Source organism: Haliotis rufescens, unplaced genomic scaffold, assembly GCF_023055435.1.
Source record: "Haliotis rufescens isolate VD_foot unplaced genomic scaffold, xgHalRufe1.0.p SCAF_11, whole genome shotgun sequence".
In the NCBI taxonomy this organism is placed as follows: Eukaryota; Metazoa; Mollusca; class Gastropoda; order Lepetellida; family Haliotidae; genus Haliotis; species Haliotis rufescens.
The window spans coordinates 14,040,354-14,056,274 of record NW_025963791.1 but is presented as its reverse complement, the minus strand read 5'-3'; the positions used below and the strand labels follow the sequence as shown (position 1 = coordinate 14,056,274).

At 42.2% G+C, this 15,921-nt stretch overlaps 1 protein-coding gene across 4 annotated transcripts in view; it reads left to right on the top strand.

Moving 5' to 3' along the window:
- The window catches only part of LOC124110657 (uncharacterized protein DDB_G0290685-like), a 33,602-nt gene that overhangs the window by 7,759 nt on the left and 9,922 nt on the right, over positions 1-15,921 (top strand). For 3 of the 4 annotated variants that reach the window (XM_048392273.1, XM_048392274.1, XM_048392271.1), the window contains 3 exons: positions 6,232-6,291; positions 9,016-9,144; positions 10,279-10,454. In XM_048392273.1, coding sequence (XP_048248230.1) covers positions 6,232-6,291; positions 9,016-9,144; positions 10,279-10,454 — 365 coding nt within the window. The remainder of the gene's footprint in view (positions 1-6,231; positions 6,292-9,015; positions 9,145-10,278; positions 10,455-15,921) is intronic. The other variant, XM_048392272.1, reaches the window with a different exon arrangement.

The window sequence follows — 15,921 nt, the reverse complement described above, 5'->3', positions numbered from 1 at the left end:
TGTCAATTGATGGTGTCCTTGTATGGTGTCAATTGATGGTGTCCTTGTATGGTGTCAATTGATGTCATCCTTGTATGGTGTCCATGGGGGGTGTCAATTGGTGGTGTCCTTGTATGGTGTCAATTAATGATGTCCTTGTATGGTGTCAATTGATGATGTCCTTGTATGGTGTCAATTGATGGTGTCCTTGTATGGTGTCAATTGATGTCATCCTTGTATGGTGTCCATGGGGGGTGTCAATTAATGATGTCCTTGTATGGTGTCAATTGATGTTGTCCATGGATGGTGTCCTTGTATGGTGTCAATTGATGGTGTCCTTGTATGGTGTCAATTGATGGTGTCCTTGTATGGTGTCAATTGATGTCATCCTTGTATGGTGTCCATGGGGGGTGTCAATTGGTGGTGTCCTTGTATGGTGTCAATTAATGATGTCCTTGTATGGTGTCAATTGATGATGTCCTTGTATGGTGTCAATTGATGGTGTCCTTGTATGGTGTCAATTGATGGTGTCCTTGTATGGTGTCAATTGATGGTGTCCTTGTATGGTGTCAATTGATGGTGTCCTTGTATGGTGTCAATTGATGGTGTCCTTGTATGGTGTCAATTGATGGTGTCCTTGTATGGTGTCAATTGATGGTGTCCTTGTATGGTGTCAATTGATGGTGTCCTTGTATGGTGTCAATTGGTGGTGTCCTTGTATGGTGTCAATTGATGGTGTCCTTGTATGGTGTCAATTGATGGTGTCCTTGTATGGTGTCAATTGATGGTGACCTTGTATGGTGTCAATTGATGGTGTCCATGGGTGGTGTCTATGGATGGTGTCCTTGTATGGTGTCAATTGATGTTGTCCATGGATGGTGTCCTTGTATGGTGTCAATTGATGGTGTCCTTGTATGGTGTCCATGCATTTGCATCATTTGGCCATCTTGGTAGTCTGTCGCAATCACAGTCCCTGAACGTTATAATTTTCCCTTCCACCAAGCCCTTACTGTGATGCTATATATGATTTTCCACAGATTCAGGAACCTCCCATTTCACTGGGGCTCCTTTTCAGTTTACATGGAATTGTTTGGTTTCAATCAAAATTGTATATCTTCAGAGACTAAGCATTAGTCTACATCTTTGCTTGCAACCTCATTACCAATCTCCCCATCTCACATAATGTTATTGTCCCAAATAACTTGCTGATGAAGATAACCTCTATCTAGGTACCCTTCTTTCTTTACACCATATACATGATACATATAATACTACTAAAAAAAAGTTAAATAACTATAGTTAATCTGTCATGGTCATGATACAAAAACTAAAGTTATATGATAAAATTGGGTGTTCTTTACTTGTTTTGAGTAGTATACATAGTTCTACCAAAATTCATACTTTGTAGAATTCACATATAAATATGTGTGTGTGGTGCGTGGGTGGATGGGTGGATGGGTGCGTGCGTGCATGCGTTACAATAGCTCCTCCACTCATGACTTAACAGTTTTGAAAAAATTACAGGAAAGTCTAATGCATTTATTATGGCCTAATGCAAAGCTTTACAAATTGTGAAAGTAAATTTCTTCTTCTTCAAAGTTTATTGAAGATTGGTGAAACATGCATTACTTTTTGTCATATCTATTCACCTTTTTTATCCAGGCTATTAATATTGGAATATAACATCTGATTTTGACAGAGCTGCAGATAAGCAGCGTATTTGCGTAAAATACCCCCCCACCCCCCCTCCCTAAAATATTCAAAACCCAATTAGCATGATTAGTTTCCTTGCGTACAGAAACAAATGCATTAAATGACAAACTCAAATGTATAAAAACAGCATGCCTAAATACGCAATGAAGCTTTTTTAGCATGCGTACAAAGGTGCTAATTACGAGCTAATTTACCATGTTTACTTTCCGAGTCAAGCCTATATATTTAGAATAGTTATATACATCTAAAACATCATTAAATTTATTTCAAATCTTAAAATGTCCACTAATTTGGGGGGAAAAACAATAGAGTGATGTATAGAGGAGTGAAAAAATATTGGTTACCCAATGAAAATTGTAATAACTCAATTAAACTAGAAACCCTAGAGTAAAAACTCAATTGCTAAAAAATCATCTGGAGCTCTGTTTGATTAGACTTATGTAATTATTAGACATTAAGTTCGGGATATGAAACAGTCAGGGCAGCAATATATAACTACTGATGGGCGGAGAGATAGTCTTGTGGTTAACATGGTTAAAGCGTGGGTGCAATGTGTGATGACCATTCTTCGTGTCCCCAAGCCGTGATTTGTCTGGAATATTGCTTAGAAATTCTAGAAACTCCACTCATTCACTGTCAGAATTTACTATCAGCCACCTATATGGGTATAAGTAAGGTTGCCATTGATTGGAAAGTTTACTATCATTATATCAACTCAGAAGTATCATGAGATATCAAAATTAGTTATTCTGTATGTGTGAAGATAAAAAATTCCTATCTACACCTGCAATTAATCAACTTAATGCTGAATATGAATTAGGCTGATCCATTGAATGATTAAATTGAATTTTCCACCTAAATATAAACCAGGTTAATCCACAGTATCAACATTAAAACCATATCAATACATTGATATTGCAATATACAATAATATCCCTTGCTGTAAGGATTGACTTGTGTAGCATGTTAAGGGACACTCTCAGTATTTCACAATGGCACAAGTCAATGACTCAAGAAACAAATGACCCACTATTGTGAGCGATATGGGTGTCCCTATGTTTCTGACACCTAGACTATCATTCTCCCAGTCAATGGGCCGTTTGACCTGAAAGTAATCCCACTAATGTGAAGCAGTCTCTCCAGGTCTATACAGCTACACACAGTCACCAGAGGTCCTCTGTTTTGGAAGAGCAGGGGAGTGAGACTCAAACTTGCTTGTCCACCAGGACTAGTTTGAATAGTGACAACAAAATTAAGAAACAGGTACAATCCCTAAAGCCTGACATTCTTCCATGTCTACTAGGACTAGTTTGAATAGTGACAACAAAATTAAGAAACAGGTACAATCCCTAAAGCCTGACATTCTTCCATGTCTACTAGGACTAGTTTGAATAGTGACAACAAAATTAAGAAACAGGTACAATCCCTAATGCCTGACATTCTACCATGTCTACCAGGACTAGTTTGAATAGTGACAACAAAATTAAGAAACGGGTACAATCCCTAAAGCCTGACATTCTTCCGTGTCTACCAGGACTAGTTTGAATAGTGACAACAAAATTAAGAAACGGGTACAATCCCTAAAGCCTGACATTCTTCCATCTCTATCAGGACTAGGTTGAATAGTGACAACAAAATTAAGAAACGGGTACAATCCCTAATGCCTGACATTCTCCCATGTCTACCAGGACTAGTTTGAATAGTGAAAACAAAATTAAGAAACAGGTACAATCCCTAATGCCTGACATTCTTCCATCTCTATCAGGACTAGGTTGAATAGTGACAACAAAATTAAGAAACGGGTACAATCCCTAAAGCCTGACATTCTTCCATGTCTACGGCTCTAACAGATACACACAATACTGTAATGCCAATCGGTCATGATCAAGACTTGGATATGTAATATTACTTGAATATTTTTGGAAAACAAATTGTCCATTCATTATTTAATAGTCACAGGACTATTTCTTCCTCATCATTATAAAGATTTCTTAAGTCTTGCTCAGGCAGCAAGTTGTAATTCCTAATCCTTCAATATGGCCGATCAAACCCAAGTGTGTGTAATCGTCCAGTCTTGTCTATGTGTGATATGTCATATATACACCACTTTCTTTTTCACTGCTTATGTTATGCTGTGTGTACAACACACGACGATGTTGTTCACTGACACAACAGGGTCGGGACATACATGTCCTAGATACTTTCAGGGGAAATAAGGTTATGCTTTGTTAAATCTATGTGACACAAGGGCGTGTCCTGGCTGGGCATGGATTGTACTTAATGTCTTCAGTAGGTGTACCCAGTAGGACATTGAGACTTTTGTATTATCATTTCATCATGGTCATGTTCTAGTGAACATCATTGTATATCTCATTGCTGTTATTCTATATTACACTGATCGTGAAGATCTTGGGTAAAATAGGTCTTCAGCAACCCATGCTTGACGTAAAAGGTTTGTCGTAAGAGGCAACTAACAGGAGCAGGTGGTCAGGCTCACTGACTTGGTTGATGCATGTCATCATGTCCCAATTGCGTGGAGCGGTGCTCATGATGTCAATTATTGGATTGTCTGTTCCAGACTCAATTATAAAACATGAAGTCACACATACTAAATGAAATTGTGTTACACATCCATCGAGGTATAGCGAGATAAAAAATTATAAGAACTGACTAACATTCCGACGTTCATACAGTTTGGCCCTTGCTCAATGCAGGCCCATAAACTCCAATGAACTCACACAAAGTGAAAGTCAAGTCTCAAATCTTTCATTTGTTAAAGACATTCAATTCTAACATGTAGGGGCACGGGTGGCCCAGTCGTCTAAGGCGCCGCGATTCGCTGTGCAGAGTTGCGTCCCTTGGGCACGCCAGAAACCTATGATTGTGGGTTCGAATCCCGGTTCGCCCCGATTATGTTTCTAGGTTTGTCAGCACCATACCCGTGCTCGTTGGTTTCACCGAAGTGGTAAACGTCTAAGACGTGCTTCACTTCGGGCTTTCCTCCCACATTAAGCTGACACGCCGTGATATAACTGGAATACTGTTAAAAGCGGCGTTAAACCCAACTCACTCACTCACTCAATTCTAACATGTCTAGCAAGTATGAGCAAAAGAACTATGGTAGTGGTCATAATAGACAACTTTGTGGATGGACAATTTGAAACTGGCCTTGTTACCATGGTTCCTTAAATGTACCAAGCAGACACATTTTCTCCATTTGCAGCATTGGTGGTTAACTGGAATTTCCAAGGAACATTTAATATGGAGCTGTCATGCTCTAGCAACCATGGATATGCTTGTGAACACTATAGCTTGTAGAGAAACCAGATTATGAGAAGAATGTGGTGTGTAACGTGAGGCTGGTTTGCACCCAGTGAGAGGAGTAATATGTTCATGCGTGGTGCTGTGTTGCAGGACTAGAGATTAGAAACCAGATAACCCTTGAAGGCTCCAGTTGAAGGCTCCAGTTGATCGTAACTGGTTTCTGTTGGACTGTGTGACTGTGAGCAATTGGACAGTGTTACTTGTGTTGAAAACCATGACAAATAGACACAGACCCTTTCTTCTTCAAACCAAATGACCAACATGTTCAAACTTGTGTTACCATGGTTAGTGAAACACAGCAATCATTTCTCTCCAAAATTCTTTTTTGAAATCTGTTAAACCACAACAATAGTTTCCTCTCCAAAACTGCCATGTAGCCCTCTGGTTGATGTGTTCGTTTGTCCGACTGTAGTCTGGGTTCAGTATTCCAGATGGGTACAGTGTGTAAAACACATTCATGGTGAACCCTGCACTAATTATCCTAGATTGTTGCTACAAGAATGGTAAACTCATACACTCTCAACAGGGTTAAACACAGCCACTGGCCAGACTAGTGAAAATCTGGAAGATCTATTTTTCCTATCTGGAAGATCTATTTACATTAAATCACTTGTCCTACTTGTTTTATAATTCAAAACTGGCCTCCACAACAGATATCGCTTGGCTGAGATGAAGTAATCTCTTAGGAGATATTGCTGCAATGAAATTGCATCACAATGCAATAGTCCAATCATATTTAACACAGGAAAGTGGGCTTAATGTGGCAAGGGTGGAAACAAGACTTTCGTTAAAAGGCTAGTGGACACTCTTGCCTCGGGAAGATGTCGGTTACCATGACATCACAATCAAATGACATCACATGTGTCTGCTACTGAAGCTGGTAAGCAGTACCTTTATACTCAAGATGCTGCTTATTGCTAAAGACTGAAAATGTTGGATGATAAATAGAATTGCCCCCTCATGTCATTTGATTTCAAATACAGTATACCAATACTTGCTGGTAACAGTTAAAACTCCTTGGCAAGATTTTGGGGTTTAAACTTTTATTTATCATTGTTTATTGAGATATATTTGATATCAAAATATACTCGGGTGTCTAACCCTGTCACTCTGAATTCTGTCTCTTTGGACAAGTTGGACTTGCTCATTAACCTGAAGTGTGAAGTTAACATACATGGTTTAAGCTGCTTGTGTTAGGTGTGTGACTTCTTGTAGGTGATAGTGAGTGGTGGCGAGTGATGGACACTAACACCGTCTCCCAGCAGAATAATATTGGTAAGCATACCATTCAGTGGAAGTTCCCCTATCCACTCCTGGAGCTCATCCTTCTAGAGCACGGGTCTGTTCCATAAATCCAACGTAGCTCTTAGATCATAACTCCCTTATTTTAACATGGACTGTCGTAGCATCACGATCGCTTAGCCAATCTCACAGAAATAACAGTTGTTAAATTATAGTTATAAAATATAATAAAAAGGAGCCCAGAGACTTTCTTCATTTACAGACACTGCAGTAATCTAGACTTGCCAAACATTATAGACTTGCATGGGCTGTATTGGATATATTTGATCAGGGTCTGTATGACAGACTATCATGACCCATCAGTGTGTAGTTGCAATTTTTAACCAACCAATTAGGAAAGACCTGGTTCCTGGAAAAGGGAAACCAGCGAGTGATGAAACCAATGAGCACTCAGCTTACATCTAACAAACGGCAATATTCTCATTTGATGAAAGGTGTGCAGCATGTGCCCTAGCCTTGTGGCTGTCTTTCTTCTCAACACATGTCTTTATTGTGAGGCAGTGGTAGAGTTTGCATAAAGTTCATGCTAGGCTCATGAGCAGAATGAATGATATCACTTCATTAGCTTACAAGGAATAGACATGTCATGTGTATTCACTGGTGTATAACAAAGTCATGAAGTATTTACGATGGTAGTTTCACTAAACCAAAGAAATGCTGTGACCACAACGAGCATACTTTCCATTATTGGGATGTCAGAGGTTATAAAATTTTTGAATCAATTACTCCTCTTACTTAAAATGTTTCATATCCAATGAGACCTTCTTTCATGATATCTAAATGTGGTCTAGAGGCGACTAAATGGATTGCATGGTCCGGAAAGCCCAACTCACTCACTCACTCACTCACTCACTCACTCACTCACTCACTCACTCACTCACTCACTCACTCACCCACCCACTCACCTAACTCACTCACTCACTCACTGATTGTTGGTTTGTTTGGTGGAGGTTGTCTAACTTTGTCTAAACATGTTCATTATCTTTTTGCTTAAAGTCTGGATTTGTTTGTTTGTTTGTTTGTTTGTTTGTTGTTTAACGCTGCGTTCAGCAATATTCCTGCTACATGACATTGGTCTGTAAATAATCAAGTCTGGTCCAGACAATCCAGTGATAGACATCATCAGCATTGACCTATGCAATGTGGAATATGATGACTCAACCAAGTCAGCAAGCCTGACCACCCGATCCCGTTCGTCGCCTCTTGTTACAAAACCTGTCTAATGAAGGGAAACCTGTTAGATACGTTTTGAATGGTAATTGACAGGCGTGAGTGCAATGATCTGTTTCTTACACACCCCAACATGGCACCAATGTGAAGCTCCGGGGTAGAAGAGCTCTTCAGCAACCCAGGCTAGCCGTACCAGGCCATTATGTTTGTTGTAAGAGGCGACTAACAGGATCGGGTGGTCAGGCTCGCTGACTTGGTTGATGCATCTCATCGTATCCCAATTGTGTGGTTCGATGCTCATGATGTCAATGACTGGATTCTCAGGTCCAGACTCAATTATTTACAGACCGCCGTCATATAGTTGGACTATTGCATAGTGCAGCGTTAAACAACAAACAAACAAACGAACCACTTTAGCATTGTATCGATGGATATTTTATCTATTCTCTTGATCACTGTGGCGTATTAATACATGACACAAGTCACATGTGACGTCATCAGACTCACTGCTTACTATTCATATATACCTAGTGTGACCCTTCACAAAAGATTTCCAGCCATATCTGGATTGTCAAGGCAATGATGATAATGTAAACAAGATAAGATCAAAGAACATTTATTACACTCTCTAAAACAATAAAGTTTTGACACAGATGGAAGCATGAGAAGCAATGAATTATGATCAGGAAAGTAGTCCTTCATTATCTGACCCACACTCTGGCGCAGTGGTGACCCAGCATAACACCACTGCCACAGGCTAATTTGCATATCACATGACCAGACGTTTCTCTTGTTTGTAAACAAACACGCTTTTTCAGAAATCAGTATAGAACGGACTGATGCAAGTTTTTGGGGGCGCTTTACATATTGTGTTGCATAATTATATCAATACGCTACTACAACTGCGACCGTGAGTTGCACGACTATATATTTATGCATGAAAGTGACCGTATTGCTAGCTCTCCGTTGGGCTTCGATGACAGCACGTGGAGCTGTACAACCAATGTAAAACTAAGGGTAACTACGCAAAAACAAGTAGATTTTTGCATATTAAGATACTTTCTTAAAGAACCATAACCATTCTTTGACATTTGTTTATGCAAATGTGTAGACTTGTCAAACATGAAACGGATGAAAAGCATATGCAATATCTTGAATGGACTGTGAAAGATGTGACAAATCATCACATGGCGCTGGCCTGTGGCAGAGGTACTATGCTGGCTGGCTGCCGGCCGCATGGAACTCTGTGTAGGAGAGTGTGACCATATGTCATGTTATGAAGGAGCCAATCACGGACCTGGAAATCGACCTCGTACATGTTTGATATCAGTCATTGCATTGGCTTTCTCACCAACAGGTGTGTAAATAATTGCCTTCTGTTCTACAGCATGAAAACCGCTCACTCCCAAATCATATTATATGGTTCTAGTGATTCAAATCTGTCTATGTAGGGGAATGATGCAGATGTAAATTAAACGCCCCTGTTGTGAAAACTGCTCATTTGGGCCATTGTCACTGATGTTGTAGATGGAGATGATGGGGTTGATGGTATTTTGGATAAAGAGGATGAGGACTACAGTGACCCTGACATTGATCAAGAACTGGAGTTTCAGCAGACACACCATATGAAGCCCCACACTGACAGCAAGGGGGAAGGTAGGTGTCTTACACATCACTGGGGTCCCAGCAGACACGATGGGGATGATTCAGAGAGACGGCAGAGGCAAAGGTAGGTGCCGTACATATCACTGGGGTCCCAGCAGACACGAAGGGGATGATTCAGAGAGACGGCAGAGGCAAAGGAAGGTGCCGTACATATCACTGGGGTCCAAGCAGACACGATGGGGAAGATTCAGAGAGACGGCAGAGGCAAAGGTAGGTGCCGTACATATCACTGGGGTCCCAGCAGACACGAAGGGGATGATTCAGAGAGACGGCAGAGGCAAAGGAAGGTGCCGTACATATCACTGGGGTCCAAGCAGACACGATGGGGAAGATTCAGAGAGACGGCAGAGGCAAAGGTAGGTGCCGTACATATCACTGGGGTCCAAGCAGACACGATGGGGAAGATTCAGAGAGACGGCAGAGGCAAAGGTAGGTGCCGTACATATCACTGGGGTCCAAGCAGACACGATGGGGAAGATTCAGAGAGACGGCAGAGGCAAAGGTAGGTGCCGTACATATCACTGGGGTCCCAGCGGACATGATGGGGAAGATTCAGAGAGACGGCAGAGAGGAAGGTAGGTGTCATGTACATCATTGAGGTTCCAGTACACACAGAAGGATGCCTTACTGATGAGTAATATGTCTTTCAGGTTCCATTTTGGCTCTCATGGACAATTAATACATTAGTACAGTTTGTCTATCTATATCATGTACACAGACTCTGTACCCAATCTGGTAATATTGATGCAAGTCAATACCTGAATACACTTGCCTAACAACTTGAACCACTTGTCACTCGAGTTGAGAGGAAAACATTCTAGTCTTGGAAGCCGAGTTTTTCATATATTCAGATTAAGATTGAAAGTTGATCTCTCAGCCTCAAGAGACAATAAATTATTTCTTATCATGAGGTGTCCATTCATCCTGCAAGGATTGTATAAAGCTGGACACTTCTTGATATCCTTGTCATTCTGTTACAACTAACTTTCATATGTGTCTAGCAGATCCAGAAGTGTACTTCATAATTTATAGAATCATCCAAATATTTCTGCAGACCTTTTTGGCCATTTCGCAAATGAGCACACTGAACATATGCATGTAATATCAAATGTTGATTTTCTGCAGAGTTTTTCAACGACAACATGAAGACCAACTTCAAGGAAGGCCTTGTTGAGAACAAACTGCTGAAGAACAGGGTCGGTCTTAACGCCCCGTCCAGCATGGTTCTCTTCTACACCTGGATCATACTCATTGTTCTCATCGCCGTGGTTTCACTGTCAGCTTTCCGGTACCGCTGCAAGGTCAGTACTGGTTGGACAATGGTGGAGATGTATGTTGGTGTATCAGTGTCGACACACCTCGGGGACGGGGTAGCCAGGGATTGATCTCGGGACTCGGCATGGTCTATAGGTTGCTTCCTACACTCTCCCTCCTGTAATGTTTTTAACCCCACCCCCCCCCCCCCCCCCCCCCCCATTTACCCTCTCATCAACCCACTAGGCCCCCATTTACTCTCTCACCCACACACTAGGCCCCCATTACCCTCTCACCCTCTCACCCACCTACTTGGCCCCCATTTACCCTCTCACCCTCTCGCCCCCATTTAGCCAAGTGGATGGGTGGGTGGGTGAGTGAGAGAGAGAGTAAATGGGGGCCTAGTGGGTGGGTGAGAGGGTACATGGGGCCTAGTGGGTGGGTGATAGGGTAAATCGGGGCCTAGTGGGTGGGTGAGAGGGTAAATGGGGGCCTAGTGGGTGGGTGATAAGGTAGATGGGGGCCTAGTGGGTGGGTGAGAGGGTACATGGGGCCTAGTGGGTGGGTGAGAGGGTAAATGGGGGCCTAGTGGGTGGGTGATAGGGTAAATGGGGGCCTAGTGGGTGGGTGATAGGGTAAATGGGGGCCTAGTGGGTGGGTGATAAGGTAGATGGGGGCCTAGTGGGTGGGTGATAAGGTAGATGGGGGCCTAGTGTGTGGGTGATAAGGTAGATGGGGGCCTAGTGGGTGGGTGATAAGGTAGATGGGGGCCTAGTGGGTGGGTGATAAGGTAAATGGGGGCCTAGTGGGTGGGTGATAAGGTAGATGGGGGCCTAGTTGGTGGGTGATAAGGTAGATGGGGGCCTAGTGGGTGGGTGATAGGGTAAATGGGGGCCTAGTGGGTGGGTGATAAGGTAGATGGGGGCCTAGTGGGTGGGTGATAAGGTAGATGGGGGCCTAGTGGGTGGGTGATAAGGTAGATGGGGGCCTAGTGGGTGGGTGATAAGGTAGATGGGGCCTAGTGGGTGGGTGAGAGGGTAAATGGGGGCCTAGTGTGTGGTGAGAGGGTAAATGGGGGCCTAGTGTGTGGTGAGAGGGTAAATGGGGGCCTAGTGTGTGGTGAGAGGGTAAATGGGGGCCTAGTGGGTGGGTGATAGGGTAGATGGGGGCCGGGGGGGGGTGGGGGTGGTAATGGCAAATGGGGGCCCAGTGGGTGGATGAGAGGGTAAATTGGGGCCAAGTAGCCTCTCACCCACCCACTAGGCCCCCATTTACCCTCTCACCACACACTAGGCCCCCATTTACCCTCTCACCACACACTAGGCCACCATTTACCCTCTCACCACACACTAGGCCCCCATTTACCCTCTCACCACACACTAGGCCACCATTTACCCTCTCACCCACCCACTAGGCCCCCATTTACCCTCTCACCACACACTAGGCCCCCATTTACCCTCTCGGCAACCCACTAGGCCCCCATTTACCCTCTCCTGGACAACCCAGCATCTCGAGCTGACTTCAAACTTCAGAACGTTTCCCTGTGACTATGCACAGTGTGCTATTGACATCCTGGGATCAATCAGCCCAGCTGTGCCCTTATCTTGTGTGGCAAGTTTATCCAAGTGGTTGGAATATCATTGAACATTGTGCCATGATTATCTCACTATTGATTCTATTGACAAGGTGACATATGGTTCTTTGTCAACATTCTCACTGTGTAAATAGCTGATTCACACAACCAGAACTTTATGTGTGTACATGTATATATAAATATGTTAAACTGCAGTCTTTGTTGTTAAGTAGAGCTTCCTTTGTGAGTGAATCTTGTGATTCATAAATAGCCTTGGCATTACGTTACATATCTGCCTGCCTGACCGTCTCAGACCGCTTTTAGAGAATGCACGCCCAATGGTCGCATTGATTTTTTACATCATGTATGTAAACTATATGTTTAAACATTTGTTTAAGATCAGGGCCTACTTGCACAAAACAATCTTAGCGCTAAGACTATTGTAAGCCTATGTTAAAGTATGGGAGTTAAGATCATCTTAGCGCTAAGATCGCTTTGTGCAAGTGGGCCCTGGACTGGCAACTTTCTGACCAGGCAGGACACTCGTGTGTGTTGACAGTCTGGCTAGAATTTTCGGGAGTATTCAACACTGCCATAACTTAAAGAGGGACTATGCTCCATGATCTATACGTTTGTGCTGTGTTGGGAACAAAGACATTGTGTCCCATAACATGCATACTGGAGTCACTTCTAGAATGATATATACCACTCCACTTTTGATAATCGGATTTGTCATTCTATTCAAATATATACGATAAATCGCAAAGAACAATGAAGAACGAGGAGTGGTTTATTTCACGATAAGATATTGTTCTATCATGATGTCATTTCTGGAGAATCCAACATATGCTTGCAACTTAATGATGTCGTAAATTGGACATGTTATTTTTGAGAAGGAAGTTTTTAGTGGGTTGTTCCCCATAGGTGTAGTTGGGCAATGCAGAGAAGCGCAATGGCCGTACGATCGCACCCAAAAGAGGGACAGATATGACAATCAGTTTTGGGAAAAATTGTACAGTAATTTGGTTGAGAATTTTGAGAATATCTGGGAAATACCAAACTTAATCCCCTGTTCATAAAATGGACTTGTTAGACATTGCTGAGGTCGGATTGTATCAGGGAGTCATCATTATTTAAACACAGGTAAATATTTTTAAAGCTTTTACATTTTATGAACATGCTTGAAGAGGCTGTACAGGATGTTGAAATTTGTGAGTGAGTGAGTGAGTATGGTTTTACGCAGCTTTTAGCAATATTCCAGCAATATCACGGCGGGGGACACCAGAAATGGGCTTCACACATTGTACCCATGTCAGGAATCGAACCCGTGTCTTCGGCGTGACGAGCGAACGCTTTAACCACTAGGCTACCCGACCCCCCCGAAATTTCATGTAAGAAATACCTGACTTGTGGTCATTGTTTATCGTACATTATAACACGGCAAGCGTGCCCCTCATGGTTTATTCTCCCTGCAGTGTTTTATTGTATGATAAACAACTCCTTCTCAGCATTCATTCTTAAATACACTTGACATATTATGAGAATTTGTTTTGCATATCAGGGAAAAATAACAAATATCCCTATCATAATTGAGTTAGCTTGCAAACAAAGTGGTATTTCAGGGACTAGGTCAAACTGGCAGGGATGCCAACTGCCCATAGCCTGATACATCTACCTCCACCCCCCTTTAATGAGCTAGGGAGAAGTTAAATACCCGGGGTACTTACTGAATGTTGCAGATTTAAGTAGACCTACCCAGAACCTAGTACCCCCACCCCCCTTTAATGAGCTTGGGAGAAGTTAAATACCCGGGGTACCTGCTGAATGTTGCAGATTTACCTAGACCTGCCCAGAACCTAGTACCTCCACCCCCCTTTAATGAGCTAGGGAGAAGTTAAATACCCGGGGTACTTGCTGAATGTTGCAGATTTACCTAGACCTACCCAGAACCTAGCACCCCCACCCCCCTTTAATGAGCTAGGGAGAAGTTAAATACCTGGGGTACCTGCTGAATGTTGCAGATTTACCTAGACCTGCCCAGAGCCTGATCTTCAGCCCCATGTCTGCAGCAAATGTCTTTACAAATTCCAAATTGGAGTAATAAATTTCCCAGTTCATGTAATAACTAATTTTATGGCTTTGTAGAGGCTTTACTGTATTTCACTGACAACAGGACCATTAAGGAGGAAGAGATTTTAATGCATAGTTTCATAATATTGCTTGAATCTCATCACAAAATCTTTTTGTACATGTCATGTTCACAACTGAGTTCTTAGGGGATAGAGGCTATGTCTCAAAACAAGGGTGTAATATGTGAAGCCTACACCTTGTGTATTGGGATATTCTCTCACTCAATCGTGGGCAATGGTTATTAAGATTTTTTAAATTCAGTGCTTAAAAGATGTGGATGGGTTGTTCAAAACATTAGGATTGGTTGTTTAGAATGTAGGGATGGGTTGTTTAGGTTTGCAGATTGTTTGTTTAAAACAAGAATGTTAAGTGTGTGAGTTAGTGAATGTTGATGCCAGTCAGCAATATTGCATCTTTGTCCCTTGTTTACGTCACGTGTTCAGATTTACCTGTTCTAATTTAGAATGATCTCACTGCATAAGGTTTCAAATGTTATTTATAGAGCCATCAAATTAGCTTTAACAATCAGGTTTTTTTTTGTGCTGTGTTGGGAACAAAGACATTGTCTCCCATAACATGCATACTTGAGTCACTTCTAGAATGATATATACCACTCCACTTTTGATAATCAGATTTGTCATTCTATTCAAATATATACGATAAATCGCAAAGAACAATGAAGAACGAGGAGTGGTTTATTTCACGATAAGATATTGTTCTATCATGATGTCATTTCTGGAGATTTCAACATATGCTTGCAACTTAATGATGTCGTAAATTGGACATGTTATTTTTGAGAAGGAAGTTTTTAGTGGGTTGTTCCCCATAGGTGTAGTTGGGCAATGCAGAGAAGCGCAATGGCCGTACGATCGCACCCAAAAGAGGGACAGATATGACAATCAGTTTTGGGAAAAATTGTACAGTAATTTGGGTGAGAATTTTGAGAATATCTGGGAAATACCAAACTTAATCCCCTGTTCATAAAATGGACTTGTTAGACATTGCTGAGGTCGGATTGTATTCAGGGAGTCATCATTATTTAAACACAGGTAAATATTTTTAAAGCTTTGACATTTTATGAACATGCTTGAAGAGGCTGTACAGGATGTTGAAATTTCATGTAAGTGAGTGAGTGAGTGAGTGAGTATGGTTTTACGCCGCTTTTAGCAATATTCCAGCAATATCACGGCGGGGGACACCAGAAATGGGCTTCTCACATTGTACCCATGTCGGGAATCGAACCCGTGTCTTCGGCGTAACGAGCGAACGCTTTAACCACTAGGCTACCCGACCGCCCCGAAATTTCATGTAAGAAATACCTGACTTGTGGTCATTGTTTATCGTACATTATAACACGGCAAGCGTGCCCCTCATGGTTTATTCTCCCTGCAGTGTTTTATTGTATGATAAACAACTCCTTCTCAGCATTCATTCTTAAATACACTTGACATATTATGAGAATTTGTTTTGCATATCAGGGAAAAATAACAAATATCCCTATCATAACTGAGTTAGCTTGCAAACAAAGTGGTATTTCAGGGACTAGGTCAAACTGGCAGGGATGCCAACTGCCCATAGCCTGATACATGTACCTCCACCCCCTTTTAATGAGCTTGGGAGAAGTTAAATACCCGGGGTAATGCTGAATGTTGCAGATTTACCTAGACCTACCCAGAACCTAGCACCCCCACCCCCCTTTAATGAGCTAGGGAGAAGTTAAATACCCGGGGTACTTACTGAATGTTGCAGATTTACCTAGACCTGCCCAGAACCTAGTACCTCCACCCCCCTTTAATGAGCTAGGGAGAAGT